Source organism: Marmota marmota, unplaced genomic scaffold (genome assembly GCF_001458135.2).
Source record: "Marmota marmota marmota unplaced genomic scaffold, marMar, whole genome shotgun sequence".
NCBI lineage: Eukaryota > Metazoa > Chordata > Mammalia > Rodentia > Sciuridae > Marmota > Marmota marmota.
The window spans coordinates 783,478-806,442 of NW_025999992.1; the positions used below are offsets into that span (position 1 = coordinate 783,478).

The 22,965-nt window shown below is 37.9% G+C and overlaps 1 protein-coding gene across 3 annotated transcripts in view; it reads left to right on the forward strand.

Moving 5' to 3' along the window:
* Ptpn2 (protein tyrosine phosphatase non-receptor type 2) overlaps window positions 1-22,965 on the forward strand; it is an 82,693-nt gene that overhangs the window by 49,982 nt on the left and 9,746 nt on the right. For all 3 annotated transcript variants that reach the window (XM_015506028.2, XM_015506031.2, XM_015506029.2), the window contains exons 5-8: window positions 1,117-1,251; window positions 7,572-7,781; window positions 10,331-10,483; window positions 19,011-19,192. In XM_015506028.2, the coding sequence (XP_015361514.2) occupies window positions 1,117-1,251; window positions 7,572-7,781; window positions 10,331-10,483; window positions 19,011-19,192 (680 nt within the window). The remainder of the gene's footprint in view (window positions 1-1,116; window positions 1,252-7,571; window positions 7,782-10,330; window positions 10,484-19,010; window positions 19,193-22,965) is intronic.

A 22,965-nucleotide genomic window follows, 5' to 3' on the forward strand; every position in this document is an offset into this window, starting at 1 on the left:
CAAAACAAACAAAAACCCTTAGAAGTCAGTTAGGCCGGGTATCAAATTCTTGGCTCACATTTGCTTTTCTTTTGAACAACTTAAATTATGTTACTTCATTTCTCAGCTTCATTGTTTCATTTCCTTTTGACATTACAAATTGCTGTCAAATAGACATCTTATTTTGTTCCTTAATAAGTCTGTTATTCTCTTTGCCTATATTACTTAAATATTTTTTTCTTTTCTTGAAATAACATTAATTTCACACTGACTTATTGTGATGGGTCACAGCTTCAATGCACGCAAGCTAAAAATAGTGCATAAAATTGTCTTTAGGCTATAGATGTAAGGTGTATGTGAAACATTAATGAATTTTGCCTTTAGACTCTATTTCATTCCCAGGATACCTCATTATGTATGTGCAAATACTCTAAAATCTGAAACAAGACTTAACATCCCAGCATTTACAATAAAGGATGCTCAACCTATATTAACCACTCTAGGTAAAAGAGGCTTATCTTCTGATTCTTTCCCCTGGTTTAATTTTAGTAAATTATTAACTTTAGTAAGTAGAAATATGTATGTAATATTTCTAGATGTGTAGTATTAATTGCAAATTTATAGGTAATTATGAAAATACTTGCAAAAATAAAGCCTTTTCAATACAATTTGAAGGTATTTGGGGGATAGTTTGATAACTTTTAGAAAGTGAATGCTATGTGGTGTTGTAATATAGATTATTGTGCTTTAAAAATAACGGATTTCAGGGCTGTGGTTGTGTCTCAGTGGTAGAGTGCTTTCCTCACATGTGTGAGGCACTGGGGTCAATCCTCAGCACCATACTAAAAGATAAAATGAAGATATTGTGTCCATTTATAACTAAATGTTTTTTAATTCTAAAATCAGATTTTAGAATTTTATTTTTGTACATGATATTTATTTGTGGCTTTTTTAGTTTAAAAGTTATAGGAACATTTTACAAAGCTACTTTATAAAATATCAATCTTATTAAAATATAGTGATGACTCTTCTTAGGATTTGATACTTGAAAACATATAGTATATGTGTGCAGTTTGTTTTCACTTTTCAACTTTTTATGGTTTTATAATGCTTATATACTGCTGTTTTCAATTTTAGGTTAAATGTGCACAGTACTGGCCAACAGATGACCGAGAGATGCTGTTTAAAGAAACAGGATTTAGTGTGAAGCTTTTGTCCGAAGATGTGAAGTCTTATTATACAGTACATCTGCTACAATTAGAAAATATCAATGTAAGACTTTTCTTACTCAAAAGTTTGGACTTTTTTATAGTGGTTTTAAGAATTATTCTAGCCAGGCACAGTGGCACATCTGTAATCCCAGTGGCTCAGGAGGCTGAGGTAGGAGGATTGTGAGTTCAAACAAAAAAGGTCTGGGGATATGGCTCAGTGGTCAAGCACCCTTGGGATAAATCCCCAGTACAAAAAAATATATATATGTATATAATTTCTTTATTATTAGATTTGGAGTTTGAGGCACCCATTTGGTTTTATTTTAGATTGTGTATGTAGTAACTCTGAGGACTCTGTTGAGGCACCCAAGAACTAAGAATTTCAAAGTTCAGGTTAATATTTGAGGATTGAAAATTATTAAAAGTACTTTGGGATCCAGAGATATAGCTCAGCAGTAGAATGCCTGCCTACCACCCTGACGGCCATGGGTTCAGTCCCTAGTATCAGAAATACCCTGGGGAGTAAGAGAGGGCTTGAGAATTAGGCAAACCGGGATTCAGAACCCAGCTCTGCCGCTGAGTAGAGGTGAGCCCTACACATGCTGCTTTGCCTCCCAAGCCTTCTCTCTCTGTGAGGTGAATGTGCAATGGCCCCTCCCAGGGCTATAAGGAGAGCTCGTGGCAAAGTGTTGAGAAAATGACATATTGTTAGGTAAGTGCTTAACCTGAATGGGGTAAATATTCTTATTACCCTCACTTCATTTTTTTCAATACCCTTTTCCTCTAGCCAGATTACCTATCTAATAAGTGACAGACCAAACTCAAATGCAGGTCCTCTAACTTCTGACAATAGAATAAGACTTTTTTGAAAGATGTTAATTCTTGTGAAGGAAGCTTCTCGATTCCCAAGCACCTCTCTGAAGTGGAGACCATTGTGAGAGTTGGCCAACCTCTGTGTTTTAGTTATTAGCACCTGTGTGGTATGATGAAAGGGGCTTTTTTGACTGGCCTGGGTTTAAACTCTACCATATCAAATAGCAGCTGTTTGTTTTACTTTACAGTTTTTATTAGGAACTAGAACTGTTCCATGGGTGAAGTAGCATTTCCTTTTGAGAGGCAGAATTGCACTTGCTAAAGAATCAGGTTGCTTAAGTTTAGAGGCTGACTGTGCTTCCCCTGGCTAAGTGACTTGGGTTACATTAATTACCTATGTTCCTCAGTTTTATTATCTATAAAGTGAGGATGAGAATGGGTCTGCCTCATAGGGTTGCTCTAAATATCCATCCAGTCAACACCATGGCTGTGGCTAAGACATTAGGGGAGCCCCAGTTACTATCTTTTGCTGGGTGTCCTTTGCACTGGGTCGGGGCCTTTGAGAGGAGCAGTGGAGTGATGGAAGACGATAGCAGAGCAGGGGATGGTAGCCCACTGCTGCCTGCACACCTCTCTCTAGCTCCCTGAACCATGGAGACATGGCCCACTTCCACAAGAGTAGGACTGTTTAAAAGTTTAGGGCCAAAGCTGTAGACCTCCAGTCTAATGAGCAGCCAGACCATTTATCAGAAGCCCTTTACAGTGTCTTTCTTACAGCTGAGCGAATCCCAACTTGTGCCCTGAAAGAAGGGGTTCCATCTGTGTTCTCAGAGGATTCCTGGACTTAAGCTTTGGAGATATTTTTGAGGGGCTTTAAAAATATCAGGTCATGTGGAATACTTATTGGTCATTCAGATCTTTGTTTTTAGTTGCCCTGCACTGTTTTCCGTAAGATTGTTGGCCAGCTTTTATGTTTCTCAGGTTCCAGGAATACTATTATAATGCTGACTCTTCTATTTCCCTGTCCCTGTAGATTTACCCAGAACAGGATGAGTGTCTAATTATTATGATGTTCAACTGGGATCTGATTCAAAATAGTTTAAGCCGTTGATCCCACCTAGAATGTCCTCCTTTTTTCTGTGCCTGTTTATTTGTATTCTGCACATCAGCATCTCCATGTGGCCCATTTCTTACTTAGGTCTGTCCTAAGGTAACTGTGACACATTCATTCCTAGCAGCTATGAGTCTTACACTTCTTCCTGATTTTTAAATTTTACTGGCTTCTTCAATACGTGTGTGTGTGTGTGTGTATTCTGACTCTGTAACAAGGTTTCTGCCACCCCCACCCAGGGGTAGAGTCCATATTTGCTTCCTTTATACTCTCCTCTGTCACCATACCAAGTGTATTGTTAAGCATACTACACCTGAGTGATTGTCCTAGAACAAAGATGTGACCCCTCTGTGCTCTAGAGATCCTTCCCTGGTTCCCATTAGTTATCAAGGAAAGTTCATGTCTAGTACAGAAGTCCATGACCCGCCCAACTTGGTCCTCAACTCCTTCTGTGCCTTTTTCCTGCAAGTACCTGTTGCTCCTTCTAACAAACTTAGACATTACAAAGAGGTCAGTTCCCAGGGGCCTCTGCTTCTGCACATTGCTTTTCCCTGTGCCTTCTTATACTGCCACTCTTGATCTGATGAGTTCTGTCCATCTTTCTCAGTGAATTATAGTCAGTACTGATCACTGGTGATGAGATTCTGGCAAAAGTAGGTAAGGCAGTGACAGGGAGAATACAAATTTGACCTCTGGTTAGGGAAGAGGGCTGGCACACTTTGTCAGTCTTTAGTTTTAGAAGAACAGTTCAGTGAGGAGGTTAAAGATTAGCAGATTTGATAATTTATTAGAGCTGTTTATGGATTTCAACAAAGGCAGTTAGTATAATTGTTTTAGAAATAGCCAGTTTACCACATGCAGGTAAACTTTACATTCATCATTTCATTTATTCTTCACAACAGCCTTGTAAGGTAAGTACTATATCATGAACTCCATTATAGATTACAGAACTAGGGCTTAAAGAAAATCTTTTAGAAACATAATCTTGGTACCTTCAATATATACATAAAATATGAAAATAATTGGGCTGGGGCCATGGAGCTGTGTAGATTATTTATAATAATTAAAAATTTTATAGTCTTCCATATTTATTGTAAATATTAGCTATTATTTGAATGGCTTTAGGAAGGACATATACTTAAATTGTCCTAAGCCAACAGCTCCCCATTGTCTTATGCCTACCTAACTTTTTGGTCTCCAAATGTAGCAAGTTTGACATCCACATTCAAAGACCTTACATCAAGAATTCTCCCTCAAACAATGTAAATGTTTTTTATTTAAAAGAGCAATAAGCTGGCAACTTTTTTGGTTCAAGGGTATAGTATACATGATGTAGTTTGCAAGGAATGGCTGCACCAGGACCACCACGTAAATGTAACTATGGATATAATATGGGTATGGTGGGGTGTGTGAGCTGGAGCCACAGGGAAAGGTGGGAAACGACAGGTCAGAGTGGTAGATCTGGTGTGCCTTGGTGACCAGAAGGGGACCAGAGTTTGACATAAGGACTTTGTCAGATTCGTGAAGTCCAAGTTATAGAGCTTATTTAGAGTAAAGATGGATTTAGTTTTAGTTCTCTATTCTTGGGCAACTTTTTTCTCCTCTTATATTGACTCTGAATTATATCTTTTTTTGAACTGCATCTTTGAATCTTGTTTCAGTAAGAGTAAATTAATCAAAATTAACCTCTTAAAAATGTCCTTCAGTCTGGTTTTGCAAGGCGTGAAAAGCGCTGGTTTTTAAAAATCTCTTGGCGAGGGGGAGACCGTATTATACGAATAGTTGAGTGTTTCTGGGAACTGACTTTGAGTATCCCAGACAACATGACCAGAATTTGAAAAAAGAGAGAGATCACAAGCCTTGAGCCAAAATGATGTTTTAAAAAAAAAAAATCAGTTGCTCAAGATCATGGGTAACTGTGATGCATTTAGAGCCAGGAAGTGATGCAGTAGTTGAGCATAAGCAGGATGGGAGCATCGGGCCCTTCCTTGGGGAGCACAGCCATACACTCACACATGAGCACAGTCCTGGGAACTTGGGGTGGTCCACACCAGACCTGGTTTAGGCTCTTGTGAACCAAGGCCAGTCTTGCAGTGCCTGTTAGTTCTGCATAGTGGCTGATGACCATAATAGAGCAGCTAACAGGGGAAAAAGCGGGGTCAAAAACACCCACTGGCATTTTACACCTCATTTAAAGGAAAACATGACAGTTAACTGTATCCCTTGGCTAATCAGGAGTCAGTCTCTTTGGCCCATTCCTGTGTGGATATTGCCATGTTTACTGTGAACTTATGATTTTGTAAAAGGAAGCTATAGTTAGCCTTCATGATTTAGAATGTAGATTTTTTTTTTTTTTCTGTTTACCTACAGTAGGATTGACTCTTCCTGGTGTGTAGTCGTATGACTTTTCAGAGTGTGTTCAATTGTCTAAATGAATCCATAAGGAAAATATGGGTCAATTCTGTTACCGCTCAGACTTTCTTGTGCTACCTGCATATAGTCATTCCTATCCCTCACCTCCAGCCCCCACCAACCACAGATCTAGTTTTTGTTCCTGTGTATGGCATTTTCCAGAATGTCATATAAATGGAGACTTTAGAATCTGGCTTCTTTCACTTAGCATACTGAATTTAGGTCGTTTTTATTAATTTATTCATTCATTTTTGGTGCTGGGAATTGAACCCAGGGTACTCCACCACTGAGCTACATCCCCAGCCCTTTTAATTTTTTTTTATTTTGAGAAAGACCACCCAGGCTGGTCTTGAACTTGGATCCTCCTGCCTCCACCTTTCCAGTGACTGGGATTATAGGTGTGCACCACCAAAGCCAACTACATATTTTAGAATTTAAAAGGAAGGCTGAGTAGGTGCAGTAGTAGTCACCTTTAATCCCAGCGACTCAGATGCTAAGTGGTAGAATATCCACTTAGCATACAGCAAGCAAGCCCTGGATTCAATCTCTCTTACACACACATACACACAACAACAAGGAAATGTTTTGAAATCTAGAAATCATTTAAATAGTAACAGAGAAATGTTTTAGTACCTTCAGTATATTGACACCCTATGGATCACAGTGTATTTGGAATTATGAAAACAGATATTAAAAATAAAGTGACTAGGGGCTGGGGTTGTGGCTCAGCGGTAGAGCGCTCGCCTAGCACGTGCGAGGCCCTGACTTCAATCCTCAGCACCACATAAAAATAAATAAATAAAATAAAGGTAAAAAAAAATAAAAAATGGAGTTGCTTAGGCTCAGGCCTAAGGCCATCCTCAAAAAAAAAAAAAGTGACTAAACATATGTAGTTAATTTTTTTTTAATTTCTACATTGTATTTTTTCAGTATCTTTTATGACTTAGGAGTCTTAATTCGTACTGAAAAAGGCAAAGTTACCAAAATGTGAAAGCTACCTTCTAATTTTGAAAATTTTCACTGGGAACAGGACATTATGATGATGTTTAGCTGTTAATTTTTTCTGTGCCTCCTCCTTTTAGAAATGTCCTGCAATAAAACTAGAAAATTGTGCAGACATTAGAAAATCACTGCTTCATTTACAGAAACGAAGACTATAAACTAGAGCAGTGCTTCCTAGGGCAAAAGGCAGTTGGCAGAATGCTAAGGAACATTTTCATAATGAATTAGTCAGAGTAAGGCTCATCAGGAACATCCAGGAAGTGATAGTGATGCCAGGCAGACCTCAGAGACAGAGGCATTGGGCGTGTTGGTGCACCATCTTACATCAGCAGGGCACATACCCAGCTTCAGGACTGGGGTTTATTACATTGGAGAAAGACAGCAATTAGAGGAGCTATTTCAATTAAAAATGTAAAGATTATTCCTCTAAATTAATTCTTGTATTGCTCCTCTTTATATGTGGAGCTGCTTTTCAAGACAAATCATATTAAGAGGGAGATTATATTTACAAAATTAAACTTAAAAAAAAGAAAGTGAAAATTATGATAGTAATTTTTTTAAATAGAGAAAAAGAATGTGTTTATTGTGATACATGAATTAGAGAAAATATTGGTAGCATGTATGGTACAAGCTAATTGTTAAGAACTGAAATTCTAGACTGCTGCTTCAAGTCCAGGCCCTATTTATTGCCCTTGATCTTAGACAAATTAATTTTTGCCTCAGTTTCCTCACCTGGAAATGGTTTCTGATATGATTTTGTATGAATTGAGATAATAAACAATGAGCTTAAAACAAGCCTCCAAAGTGATGTGTTATATGTGTTAGCTATTAATATATTCCAAACCTCTCTAAAGAAAAGAAAAAAAAACTTCCCTGATTTGCATACATGCTTATCAAAACCCAAATGGGAAAATGGAAGTATAAACAGCCCATAAGATTAACAGCGTTGAGTAAAACACATGATCTTTCTGACATCGTTTTTTGCTTTTTTAAAAAAGCCAAGAATGGTCACTAACTTTCTCTTGTTTAATCTTACTTTCTAGAGTGGGGAGACCAGGACGATCTCTCACTTTCATTATACTACCTGGCCAGACTTTGGAGTCCCTGAGTCACCAGCTTCGTTTCTCAATTTCTTATTTAAAGTGAGAGAATCTGGCTCCTTGAATCCTGACCATGGGCCTGCAGTGATCCACTGTAGTGCAGGTATTGGGCGCTCTGGCACCTTCTCTCTAGTGGACACCTGTCTTGTTTTGGTAAGTGCCATTTATGGTCTCATTTCAGTCCTCTTTTTTTCTGCCTACTGGCAGGAATAGGCTCTGATGTCATATCCCAGAGCCAGGTTTCTTAAGGTTAAACTTCTTTCTTTGGGCAAAACCTAGAACAGTCATTTCCACTCTTTGGACTGCCTCCTTAATGCCTGTGGACTTGAGTCAAGGTGACACCAGAGCTCGAAAGAAGAAGCTTTTCTCTGGTAGTTTCACACTACAGAAGTAAGAGGCCCCCTCTCCAGTAAAATTCACCTTGGTATTGAATTTCTCCCTGCTCGGACAAGCTCTTTGTCTGTTTTTCCTTCACTGGGGCTAGTGACAGTACTTACAGGGCCGCTGTGAGGACTGTGCAAGTGTTACCTGGTGCTATCTTTCCTTCCCTGAATTCTTGTGTACACACTCAGAGCTGTAAGTCTCCACCCACCATTCCCAGCCATCACCTGGATTCCAGTCCTTTTCTGGCTTTGTAGAACCTTCGTTTTTTTCTTTGTTTTGGTTGTAGGGGGCCTCTGGTTTCCCTTGATTCCCTTTCCTATTGCTGTCATTTGTCCCTCCTTTTATTATACAATCAAACCCATCAGTAGTACCTTCTGCTTTGATTTCAGTGTCATCTCTTTCAATATTCCCCCTAGTGTAATTTATACTTTCCTGAGCTTGTTTTAGTATTATCAACAATGTGAGCAATTTAGTAGACTGGTATTCTTAGGGTTTACGGCCCTGTGTTGCCTCACTTTACTTTATTTATTAGTCTCTTAGCTTTCCCTGTAAAGTGTAGCTATGCTTCATTGCTCTGGTCTTAGCATTCTCAGGCTTTCTAATATGACTGCTAGCACAAGTAGGTGCTCACATGAATTCACAAGATGTACTCCTGGTAAACACGCGTACTTTAATGGGGATCTTGATCAATGTGATAACATTCTTGGTGGAGCATTTTGAATCTTGCATCTGATGAAAGCTAGAAATTACAGTTCAGTTTTAACCTATCGGATTATTATATTCATCAAAAATTGGATTGTTACATTACAGTGAACCTCGCCGTATATAAACATTTTGGTTGCTGTTAATGACAGCAACCATTTTTTTTTTCTTTTTCAATTTGGAGGTCTTTCTAAAACTAAATCAGTAGTTTACAGATGGTATGGTGGCTCTGCAGTGTGTTTGTGGACTGAGGCTTTCTCTGAACTTTCCACCATTTTTAGGTGGCCACTGTAGTCTAGATATGAAGAAGGCAGAAGGGCAGTGGCACAGAGGCCTGCTGCCACTGGGACTTTTGTAAATAAATAATACCACAACTGATCCTAAGTCCTTCCTTAAGCTAGGTGCCTTGGCACATCCCTGTAATATCAGGGAGGCTGAGACAGGAGGATGATTACAAGTTCAAGGCCAGCCTGGGCAACTTAGCAAGACCCTGTCTCAAAACTTAACAGGGCTGAGGATGTAAATTGGAGTTAGAATGCCCCTGGTTAAATCCCTACCACACACACACAAAAGTATTATTATTCTTTAAAATTAAAGTGCCAAACTGTTACACCTCCTTTTCAGTTATCAGTTGCTATGTTTTAAATTTCATATGCTAAACTGATTTAGGCTTTACTGTATAGCCAGTCACTATTATCCAAGGTAGGTGTCATCACAAGTTCTTATTTACTTGTTGGCTTAAATATTCTGACTCTAACTCAGGCTGGGGCTGTAACTCAGTGGCAGAGCACTTGCCTAGCATGTGTGAGGCACTGGGTTTGATCCTCAACACCACATAAAAATAAACAAATAAATTAAAGGCATTCTGTCCATCTACAACTACAAAAAAATAATAATTAAAAAAAATATTCTGACTCTTAACAGCTTTCCAGTCTGTGGTATATGTTAAGTCCTTTGACTGATTACTGACCAAAATGAAATTAGAATGATTGTTTTGAAATCAGTTGTCAATCAGCTGAAGAATCAAAAGTCAGCAGCTACTGTTTGAACAAGTGAATTGTGAGGGATGGGGTGGATTGGGAGAGTGTTAAATTAACCTTGTTCTAAAGGAAAAATGTGCTCGGCACACAAAATCATCACTGTGACCAAAACACTTAACAAGGACAGCTTGGAAGAGGAAAAGTATATTTGGAGCCTTCCTTGTGGGTTTCCTGTTGTAATTGGACAAGTGACTGCAGAGCATTATGAGAAGGACAAGGCAAAGGAAAGCTGCACAGCTCATGGTAGCCAGGAAAGCTGGGGGCGGGGCTGGCAAGGGGAAAGGGGCCATAGGGAAAAAGATGTACCCTTGCAAGACACTCCCCCAGTGATCCACCTTTCGTGCCCCACCTGCCTACAGTTACCACCAGGTTACTCCATTTAAATGAAAATGGACTGATTAGGCTACAGCTCATTTCACCTCTGAACAATCCTGAATCATTAGGAGCTTTGGGAGGACACCTCACCTCCAAACCATGACTAGGAGCAAATGCATAGCACAAGTCTGAACCTTGTGTTGCTTCTGTTTCCTGTAAGGTAACAAAAGAAGGCTTGACTTACTTTTACCTTTCTTGCAGATGGAAAAAGGAGATGATATTAACATTAAACAAGTGTTACTGAATATGAGAAAATATCGAATGGGACTTATTCAGACACCAGATCAACTCAGATTCTCTTACATGGCCATAATAGAAGGAGCAAAGTATATAAAGGGAGATTCAAATATACAGGTAAACTTTTTTTGGGAAAGAATAATACCCGTTTGTTAAATATAGTTGCTATCCAGTAACCATTCCAACTAAGCCCTTACCTTGTCCCTTCTAAAAAATATGTTGCAGTTAATGGGGTAAATCCAGCTGGCTGCCTTAAAATTATAAAATTGAAGCTCACTTCCTCATGGATATTCAGCTTTAGGTTAAGTCCTCTGTGTTACTGAAAAACCCTAGTGGGAAACAAGATTTCATTAAAGAAATTGAGCTTTTTTCATGTAAGGAGGATTTAAGCATTTAGTCATTGAAATAAACCAGAAACCTTAAGTATGTTTGCCCCATTAAAAACTTGTTGTGGAAATGTAGAATATTTCACCTGTGCATACTTTAACTTTATGACGGTGAACAGCTTGAGTGCCTGTTGCAGACACAGTGAAGTACTAATACAATATTACATTTTTTTGGTTAGTGGCATTATTATCCATGAATATATTTTATTGCACATTTACAAAAGGTAAATTCAAAGACTATCAAATCTATGTTATGTATTGAGGCACAATGTAAAATAGGAAACAGTAACAAAAGACACCTGTTTCCTGTCTTGTCTAGTAACATAAGTAGATACAGGATGGCAATTGACATCCAAACATCTAAAATCTGAAACTTTTGGGCATTTCCCTTCCTCTCAAAAGTTTTGGATTTGGAGCATTTCATATTTGCACATGAGGGATGCTCAACCAGGAAAGCTCATCAAAATGCTCCCTAGTTCCAAAACTGAATTCTGAAACAGAATTTCTAGTCCCTAGCATTCTGGATGAAGGAAACACAGTCTGTGCCTTAAGTCAGTAGATACAAAAGTGACTAGTTTCATTTCATAATATTTCTCATATGTGAATATACTTGTAGGTCTTTAGTTTCTATAATTAATAGCCAATTCAGAAATAAGCTTCTTTTATAACTTAAACCATCAGTGTCCTAAAGGACTAAATGAAAGGAATTGAGTATTGTGTAGGTTTCAAAGACAGTAAAATATTCTTAAACTATTCATTTATTAGTAGCGTTTTAAAACTTTTTATTTTTTTTAGTTATGCATGACAGTAGGATATACTTGGATATACGTATATGGAATATAACTTCCAATTTTTCTGATTGTACATGTGGAGTTACATTGGTCATGTATTCATATGAGAACATGGGAAAGTTATGTCAGATTCATTCTACTGTCTTTCCTATGTAACTAACTTTTTTGTTGTGATGTATATTATTTTAACATTTCAAGTCAAATATTAGTAATTCGTTATTGGTGCACAATACTTATACAGAGTAGTGGATTCTTCTTGATAAGGCACATGCATCAGTAATATTTCTGAAATTTTATTTAGAATTTTCTTTTTTATTTTTTAGTTCATTAAAAAGCATTAAAGAGGGCTGGGGATGTGGCTCAAGTGGTAGCGCGCTTGCCTGGCATGCATGGGGCATTGGGTTCGATCATCAGCACCACATGAAAAAAAAAAAAATGAAGATATTGTGTCCACCTAAAATTAAGAAATAAATATTTAAAAAATAAAAAAAAAGCCATTAAAGAAAAAATTTAATGGAGAAACATTAGGTTAGAGCAAGAATACTCAATATGCAAGAAATTAACCCAAATAATTGATCCTGCTTCAGAAACCAGGCTTTGGGAACATGGGGTTTGTTGGAATCGCTTTGGCTGTAGACGGTAATTTAGATAGAGTAAAATTAACTTCAATGTTGAAGGTTAGGAAAGTTTCCTATTCTTTCTTAGTAAATTTTAATCAGCTTAAATATGGAATTTGAAAAGGAAAGTTAGATCAAGCTTTTCCCACACCTTTGTGGTTTGCTGATGCCTTCCTTGTGGGTTTCCTGGTTGTAATTGGACAAGTGACTGCAGGGAAAGTGAGCTGTCCTTTGGGTAGTATCCTTCATTCTGCACTTTTCAATTTTTTTTTTTCTTTGAAGTTTTGGAATATATATATTTACCCTGAGGATCTTTTTCACTACATATATATGGGTTTTGGACATAATTTTTTTTGTGTCATCTTTGACAGTGCAGTTTGTAGCTATGAAGAGTTTTTTTCTATATCAGTTTATCTGGTATGTAGTCATTAAACTCAGTTTTCAAGTATTCTCTGCCCTTGTTCCAGGTAGGACATTGAAAATGCCTCTATCTTTTAGGAGTTCAGAATTGGCAAAGTCTTGTTACCTATTCAAGGAGAAATTTGTTCAGAAGTGGTCTTAGCAGGCTCTAGGGATACTACACATTGGCTGTAAAAGAATTCAAAGAATGTGAAACTGAATTACATACAAAGTTAAGTCCTCATTAACTCACCCACCCCAAGTTTGTAGTCATCTGGGCACATACAGTGTCCCAGTCAGTTGCTGCAATGACGAAATACCTTAGTTAACAAAAGAAACTTATTCCACGTTGTTCTTGAGGCCAGGAAGTCCAGGATGCAAGCACCAGCAGACTTGGTGTCTGGAGAGGGCTTGTTCCCCATAGATGGTGTCTGGAGAGGGCTTTGTGTCCGCACTGGTGGAACAGGCACATAGGTTTTCTCAGATGTCTTTTAAAGGCACTGATCCCATTAATGAGAGAGGAGTTCTCATGACCCAATGACCCCCCTAAGTGTCCCATCGCTTAATACCACCACAGTGAGAGGTTGGATGTTGTGTGTTTTGGAGGACACAAAAGTTCAGATCATAGCGTGTATGTCCTTCCTGGAATGTGTGTTTATGTAATGTGTTTTTCTTAAATGTAATATTTTTTTATAATACCATGCACTGTTCTATGATGCACTCGCTCTGAAGATGCTTTTCTCTTGGCTTTCTCCTCTTAGGACTCCACCATTTGATAGGATAGCCACAGACCACATGTGCTATTAAATATTGGAAATGTGGCTAGTTTGAATCAAGATGTGCTTAAAATGTAAAATAAACAACAAAAGTGTAAATAATCTCAATAATTTTAGAAATATTGATTTCATGTTCAAATGATAATATTTTGAGTTAAAACATTATTTAAATTTGTCTTTTCAATGTGGCTGCTAAAATTTTAAATATGTATATGGCGCATATTGTATTTCATTGGAGAGTGTTGTGCTTGAATGTTAGTTTAGAATAGAAATCTAAGAGAAGGAAAATTCTTTGAAATCCTGAATCATAAAACTTTAATACACGTTATAAAGATCTCAGGTTACTTTGTTAAAAATGAGAACCCAAACCATATACAACTAGCTGTAACCCCCAAAAGTATGTTGTTTGGCACAGAAGGATGTGATACCAGTTTATGGGAGGGAGAAAGAAAAACAAACCTTTTCTACATCTATCTCCTCCTCTTTGTGTCTGATTATTTGGGAAGAAAAAACTAGCTTCTGTCTAGCTGAGATATGGTGCCATCTGGGGGACACTCCTTGAGCCTATGTATCACATAGGAACCATGTTTCTAGTGATGTCTTTGGTTTTGGTATCAGGGTGATGCTGGGCCCCCCCTGCATCTGATAGATAGAGATTGTAGAGAATTGGCAGGCATGTCTTTCTTAAATGTTTGGTAGAATTCAGTGAACTGGTACTTTCTGTTTCGAAGGTTATTAACTATTGATTAAATTTTTAAAAACAAATACAGGCCTATTCAGATTGTCTGTTACTTGTGTGAGTTTTAGCAAATAGTATCTTTCTAAAAAAAATGATCATTTTGTCTAGGTTATGAAGTTCAGGAGCATAGAGTTGTAATATTCCTATATTATTCTTCTGTCATCCCTGGGATCTGCAGTGATGTCCAGTGTTGTATTTCTGATATTGGTCATTTGTGTCTTCTCTCTTTTTTCTCAGCCAGGTTAGAGGTTCATTATTTCATTGATCTTTTTTTTTCTTTTTAAATATTTATATTTTTAGTTGTAGTTGGACACAATGCCTTTATTTTATTTATTTTTATGCAGTGCTGGGGATCAAACCCAAGACCTAGCACGTGCTAGGCAAGCGCTCTACCACTGAGCTACAACTCCAGCCCCTCATTGATCTTTTCAAAGAATCAGCTTTTGGTTTTCTTTATGTCTTATCCCCACCCCACCCCCTTGAGTTTCCTGTTTTCCATTTCATTGATTTCTACTCTCTCACTTTTTTTTTTCCTTCTGCTTACTTTGATTTTAATTTGTTCTTTTCCTAATTTCCTAAGGTAGAAACTTAGATAATGCTTTTAGATCTTCTTTTCTAAAAATCTTCTTCTGAGCCCTGCTTTTGCTGCATCCTACAATTTTCAATGTTGTATTTTTGTTTTAGAAGTATGTTGTTTTATCTCTACTTTTGGAAATTTATCTGGTTTTTAGTTTAATTCCACTGTGGTCTGAAAGTAGACATTGTATGATTTCTCTTTGTGAAGGTGCATTTATGGCCAGTCGGTGGCATGTCTTGGTGGATGTTCCATGTGACTTTTGTTGGATGAAGTGTTCCCTAGGTGCCAGGTACATGATCGATGATGGTTTTGTGTTGGGCTGTCTGCTTACTAATTTTCTTCCTGCTGAATCTGCCCATTTCTGATAGAATTTTGAACTTGATGCTCTACTGTTAAGTGCACATACGTTAAACACTTTTATGTCTTAGAGAATTGACCCCTTTGTCATTGGCCCTCTTTTTGTCTGAAATCATATGGTTTCTCCTTTCCTTTGATGAGTGTTAGCATGTTACGTTTTTCTCCATTTGTTTACTTTTAATCTATGTGTGTCTTTTTTTTTTTTTTTTTTTTTTTGGTACCAGGGGTTGAACCCAGGGATGCTTAACCACTGAGCCACATCCTTTTCATTTTGAGACAGAGTCTCAGTAAGTAGCTTAAAGCCTCACTAAGTTGCTGAGGCTGGCTTTGAACTTGAGATCCTCCTACCTCAGCCTCCTGAGCCACTGGGATTACAGGCATGCATCTCTGTGCCCAGCTATGTATGTCTTAATTTTTAAAGTAGGTTTCTGATACATTGTATATAGTTGAGTCTTGTTTTTTATTAACTCTGAGAAACTTTGTCTTTTAACTGGTATATTTATACCTTTAGTATTCAATAATTACTGATAAAGTTGGAATAGTATCTGGTATCTGTTGTGTTTGTTACTGTTTTCTATTTGTTGTCTTTATTCTTTATATTTTTGTCTTTCGGTCTCTTCCCATTTTGTTTTTAATTGAACATGTCAAATGATTTTAGTTTCTTTTTTAGAGAACCTTTTTGTTCAAAAGTACTTGACCCATGAAATTTTGTCTCTGGTCCTTTTTCCTAAAGTTGGCATCTGTCATCTCCTTCAGTCTTTTGTTTTTTTCCCTTACTTTAGATTTATATGGTGTGAGTGGTACTTTCATTAATGGATATAGTTTCATGATAGTTTTTTTGTGATGGTGTCTGCATATGTGAATATATGTGCAGTGATTTAGGACGTGTGGGCACAAAGGAGAGGTGTTACTATTACTCATCTAGAGTGATTGTACCTTAAATCAAATCCATGTATAATTATATAGCATGTATTCATTTATAAAAACCCTTCCAGTGACCTTGACCTACCTAGATGCATGTAGTTTCTGGTTGCCTCCTGGTACATGGTCAGATAAACATGTAAGGTAGTTGCTCGTATTACCACATACTCATTAGCAGTTTCCCAGTAGTGACGGTGACCGTGAACCTCCAGAGTAAATAGTGTAGTTTGGCCATCCAGGATGGCCAGATGTTGTAAGATCTCTAGCTAGTAATTCGGCACTGCTTAAATGAACCCGTGAACTTTTTAACAAATCATAGTTGTTTCAAGTTTAATAGCTTCACTTTGCTCTTGGAGGTACTTTCTTTATTGAGAAATCATTGGGATTGGGATTTGAGCAGCATGTGGGGCACTGTCCCCAACAGCATGTGAGCTGGGAGTGTGGCTCAAGTGCCAGATTGGAAAGGGAAGCTGAGGCAGGCTTCAGCGTGAGAGCCTGTGTGAAGTGATGTTCCTTGGTGTCACCCATTGGCAGTGACCAGCTGAGGCAGGTGACATGGGGGTGCCTGCTGGCTCAGATGTCACAGGAAGGCAACCACAAGTGGGTTTGCTGCTTGGGTACATGGCAGAGTGACGTAGTTGGTGTTCTTCTGCACTAAATGCCCCTCACCCTGCCTCTGCTGTTTGTCTTTCTTATTGACAGTCTGGATTTGTTGCATATTCTGGGAAATTGTAAGACTTGATTTTTTTGATATTGTCTCATTTATTGACATGATTGAGTGCTGTCCAAGTTGCTGTAACTAGATCTCTGTGAAGAATGGAAACTTTAAAAATGGACCAGCATAATTCTGAAGACAGCATAACATTTTATTGGGTATTTCTTAAAGCTATCCCTTGGCTGAAGTTGTTGAACTTTTCATGAACACAGATCATCATTGTGAAGAGTGACAGCATCATCAGCCCACACTGTCTGAGTTAAATTCTAGCCTGCTATTCATTGGCTGCCTCACCTGGGGCAAGCTACCCAAGCTCAGTTACCCCCATGTCCTCTGTAAAAGGAAGCGGTGACAGTGCCTGTCTCCTAAGATTGCTGTGGGGTTGAAGCATGGAGCAGTGTGGGTTCAGCAAGTGCTTGATGAGTATCTTGTTCACCTCAGCTTTCCCCTGCGTTGGCACTATAAAAAATGCTATTGGGGCAAGTAACAAAATTTTGGAACCAGGGAAGAAAGAACCCGGCAGTCTCTAAAGTGAAAGCATCTCACTCTTCCATGCCACTGCCTGGTGGTTCCTTAACTGTGGGCACAGTATTCTTCTGGATGTGGTTGAGTCCAGTGGGGCTCAGGGTCGTTCTGTCCACTCAGACTCTCCATCTCCACCCAGTTGTAACAGGTGTGCTTTGCAGTGTCTTCCAGACATAGGAGATTATAGAATGTCACATTCTCCAAGGTTTCTGAAAATCTACCATTACAAGACAAAAAGAGATCTGTGAATCATACAGCTAAGTAGAATAGATGTTTCTGGGAAAGGTAGAGATGCTGAATGCCTTTTTTTTTTTTTTTTTCTCATTTATCTGTTGTGTGGTAAAAGCAAGATAGATTAGAAACTACTTTATCCAGTGTATGAATAGATTTTCTGGAATTTTTTTTAAAATCTGAATATAGAAGGGTTGCTTTAAATAGTGCTGTTTTACAAAGAAGTAACTCCAGGGAATGAATTTTCCACAAATTCCAGGCAAGTGTACATTACAGTGTTAAAATTATCACATTCATTGGGCAGTAAATAGTGTTTAGTTTCAAGACTCCGTGCTTCTATGAAAAGGTCTCAAAGGGGGTTTTCCCTGTCCACATCAGTTGTTTGGGGCCAGTGTCAAAGTCAATCTTAATGAGAACCATTGGCTCCCACTAGTGTTAGCTTCTGCCATTGTTGCTGTTGGCAGTGGACAGGTGGTGGTATATTTGCAGCCCATGCAGGGCTCAAGAGACCATGGTCCCAGTGCCGAGGTCATTCCTTCTTTGGCCTGTACTATCTGCCACTGCTTTCAACTCCAGGAGCCAGATATGCCTTGTGCTTCCACCTCCAGCTTTGTTCCTAGGAATGGGGCAGAAAGAGTGCAGGAAACTTAACCTTTGTGGGGCGAGATACTAGGCTCTTCACCCACCATCTCATTTATCACCATAGTATTCTCCTAAGGTAGGTGAGGACATTGTCTTTCAAAAAGGAAGAAACTGAAAGCTCTCTTCGCCTTGGGCTGAATCCTGCTCTTTGTCATCAAATCTGATGTCCAGGTGTGCTAGAGGATGTTTCGCTAGCCAGTGGTGGGTTATGGGTTAGCTGTTTGGAGCAGCCCGTGTAGCTGGTAAGGACAACCAAATTAAAGTCCTTTGGCATCACGAGGACCTGGTTGGAAGTCTCGTTGTTGTTTCTCACCTAGACTGGTCAGTGGCAAGAAGCAAGAAGGAATCAGATCACATTTACAGGTCATCTTGGTCACTATGCCACTGTTGAATATCTGTGGATTGGGAATGATGAAGAGTCAAGCAATATTGAATTTTAGCTAAAACTGTCTTACTATAACTAATACTTTAGTGAGATCCTTGTATAGTTTGTCTCCAGTAGATAAAATTCACTAGGTTTTATGAAGATAATTGTATTCAACTTCATATAATGCACATAAAAATAAGTGTTAAATGCTTTTATTGACTGAAGTTTTTAAACTTAACACAAGCGTAAAGTTGTGATTTGGTAGAATGCCATGTGTCAGCATCACAGGGTTTTCATAACTTGATTTCAATTTGTAAAATTTTTCTTTTTTATTTTTGCTACTGATGATTGAACCCAGAGGCGCTTAATCATTGAGCCATCTCCCCGGCTTTTTTTATATTTTATTTAGAGACAGGGTCTCACTGAGTTGCTTAGGGCCTTGCTGAGTTTCAGAACTTGGGATCCTCCTGCCTCAGCCTCCCCAGCTGCTGGGATCACAGGTGTGCACCACTGTGCTCGGTGTATCTGTAGATGCTTTTTATTTAAGGAAAACTACATTTTTAGTGTTCACATTTGTTTTTCATTTCTCTTCCCTACGTAGAAACGGTGGAAAGAACTTTCTAAAGAAGACTTATCTCCTGCTTTTGACCATTCACCAAACAAAATAATGACTGGAAAGTACAATGGGAGCAGAATAGGTCCAGAAGAAGAGAAACCAACCAGTGACCGATGCACAGTGCTCTCCTCTAAAGTGCAGGACACAGCAGAGGAAAACAGCAGCAGGTACGCTTCAGTTAACTCAGGGGGCTCAGAGTCATGCAAGCCTTCATTTATTAAATGAGGGTAGTTGCTCATTTGTTTGTTACCTAAGGGGTTTTCAGAATCCCATAACAAAAAGTCTATACTTAGAAACCAGTTGAAGAAACAACACTAGTTGAGTAGAAAAGTTAATATAATTAGGTGGGAAAATGAACAGTATGGTACAGAAAATAAATGGTATTAATAACTGCTATTTGCAATCACTTTTAGTATTAGTTATAATGCAATTAACAATATGCCTTTAGCCACACTTGGTGGTGCATACCTGTAATCTCAGCAGCTCTGGAGGCTGAGCAAGACCCTAAGCAACTCAGCAAGACCTTGTCTCTAATAAAAATACAAAAAGGCGGGCGTGGTGTTGCATGCCTGTGATCCCAACAGCTCCGGAGACTGAAACAGGAGGATCATGAGTTCAAAATCAGCCCCAGCAAAATGCAAGGCATTAAGCAACTCAGTGAGACTCTGTCTCTAAATAAATATAGAATAGGGCTGGGGATATGGCTCAGTGGAGTGCTCCTGAATTCAGTCCTTGGTACCAAAAGAAAAAAAACAAAAAACAGGCTGGGGCTGTAGCTCAGTGGCAGAGTGAGTGCCTGTCTCACACATGTGGGGCCCTGGGTTCAATCCTCAGCACCACATATAAATAAATTAAGATACTGTGTCTACTTACAACCAAAATAATATTTAAGAAAAAATACCCAATATGCCTTTAATAAGATCTTAAAATATTTTTAAAAAATTCCATTGTTAGAGGAAGATAAGTCTTTTTCCCAAAAATTACATTAAAATACCCTTTGAAACTTTCTGGGTTTTAAATTAATATGAACGTTTAACATTAACAAATTACATGTTCAAGGCTCGCACCCACATTAGGAAACTGGTATCCTAAGATTATGAGCCATCTAGCAAAGTGAATGAACTCTTTTTCTTCTTCTGTCTCCAAATGACATTTTTTTCCTTTTCTTTTTTTGTGAAATACACTTTTTACTTTGAGAATTTTTATGTTACAGTCATTTTGTTAGATCAGGATTTTGGAATGTACCAATGAAAATAGTCAAGGCCAACTACACATTATAGCTTCACTTTTCTCTTTTCCTAATATGGGCCTGGGGGTATAGCTTAGTGGTAGAACATTCTTCCTAGCGTGTGCATGGCCCTAGGCTCAATCCTCAGCAACAGAAAAGAAGATTACATGCCTTAAAATTTATAAAAACTAACATTTCACTATATAGTCATGGGTTTTTAGACTTGAATAGTTTATTTTTGAATCGTTAATTATGATATATTATTCCTTATTATGGTTTTAGTAGTTTTAAGATGACTAGTGAAAGCATGAAATTATTTGTACAAGTATATTTTTTTCACCTTAAATTTAGAACTTTTAAATGAGGAAGTGTACGGTGTGCGTGTGTGCATGTGTAGGTTCTTGGGGTGCCTCACTTGTCAGGCAAACACTCTGCCACTGAGCAGCATCCCCAAAACCACAAAGTAATATTGTTTTAAATTGCTGTTATCTTTTTCAATATTTTTTTCGTAATAAGATTGTCACAAGCATACTTGTTGCCGCCACCCACCCCTTGATTAAGTATTATGTGCAGAATTAGGAAAAATGAGCTTGGTGACTGGATTGGGATCCTTTGTAATTTTGGAGTGTTGTCTTGGTTTTAAAGACACAGGCCAACCATAGTCCCTGTCCAGTGAGTTAACCTTCCCATGTCTGAGTCTCATGGCACAGAGATTAGCAAAATCACTCCGGAATTACAGAGCTGTTACAAAACGTGCTTTTAAAGGGGGCTGTGGGCGCATATGTATACTTGTTCATGTTGTTTTCATCTTTATTTTTTCCTTCCTCTGAGGTAGATGAGATTAGTAAGTTATTGCTCAGACCCAATAGATATTAATACTGATAGCTTTATATTAGAGATCCTAATAAAGTAAAAATGAGGGGCTGGAGATGTGGCTCAGTGGTAGAGCGTTCACCTAGCACACATGAGGCACTGGGTTTAATCCTCAGGACCAAATAAAAATGAAATAAAGATATTGTATCCATCTACAATTAAAAAATATATATTTTTTAAAAAAAAATAAAAATCATATTAAATAAATTGGAGCTTCTGAAAGACTAGAATATAATACTATTTTAATATTTTTTTTTAAGGAGAGAGAGAGAAAGAGGGAGAGAGAGAGAGAGAATTTATTTTTAATATTTATTTTTTAGTTCTCGGCGGACACAACATCTTTTGTTTGTATGTGGTGCTGAGGATTGAACCCGGGCTGCATGCATGCCAGACGAGCGCGATACCGCTTGAGCCATATCCCCAGCCCATAATACTATTTTTGTTCCATTTCATTATTGAATATCCTCTACAGCAGTGCTTTTCAAATTGGAAGTTTAGTTTACTTGGTTTAAAAAGCATTTCTTTTTCTTTTGTTTTAAATATTTTTAGTTCTAGATGGAAATAATACCTTTATTATATTTATTTATTTTTATGTGGTTCTGAGGATTGAGTCCAGTGCCTCACATGTGCTAGGCAAGCGCTGTACCACTGAGCCACAACCACAGCCCTAAAAAGTATTTCTTAAAGAAGAAAATATAAGAGTGAAAAAGACATTATCCAGGCTGGGGCTATAGCTCAGCAGCAGAGTGCTTGCCTTTCACGTGGGAGGCACTAGGTTCAATCCTTGGCACCACATAGAAAAATACACAAATAAAATAAAGGCATACTATCTATCTACAGCTACCCAAAAAAAAAATTATCTGAGTATCACAAATAGTTTATTTTAACCTACTTTTATATATGTATGTATTGAATATAAATATAAACACCTATAATTATAATATTATAATTTAATTATATGTTAATATTATTATTAATATACTAATGATATAGTAATAATATATATTATAATAATATAATGTGTAATGATAATAACATATAGACATAAATGTGTGGTTACTCCATTGTGATAGTAAGATGCTTCTTACTATGTCTCGCAGTCTTAAATTTGAAAGTCAGTGTTCTGCAAATGAGAATAAATAATTGGGGTATTTGAAAAGTTCAGTCATTTGGACCCTCTCCTGAGAGTGTGCGTAGTGTGGAATGTGCCTGCCAGGGCATGTGTTGGCAGAAGCCCACTGTGTGCAACTGCAAGGCTTTCCACATGGTCTCCTCTGGGCAGCCCTTTTAAACTCATATCAGATGTAAAGCACTAATTATATAATCGTATCACTTAATGGGTTCATTACATCTTTTATAAATGTATTTCCTGCATTTGAACACAACTTGAATATTTTTACTAGCAGTATGTGCATTTGTCTACGAGTTTTCAATTCAGAGAGTATTCTCAGTAATAATTTTTGCAAGTAAATATTCAGATGGAATTCAGACAGCCAGGGGGGCCTGTTTACTTAATAAGTGAAAATGAAAAAGATGTGCAGAAGAACTATAGGAATTAAAGGTAAGCAAAATATAGTCCTCAGTTACTAATATGAGAAGCAAGTACCCAAATTAGCAAATTATTAGCAAATTGTCAATTATTTACTATAAATTAAATACCATAAATACACAAGGGTTTCAGGGGATGAGAAGAGGAAGGGTTGAAAAATAGAATAGAATCGAGAGGACCAAAATAAAAGGGAAGATTCTGTCTTTGTGGGAAACAAATCTGAAGAACAAGATGGTGGGGGGCGGTGTTTGGGCATGAAAAGTAGTGCAGAGCTGAAGGCTGTTTGTGCT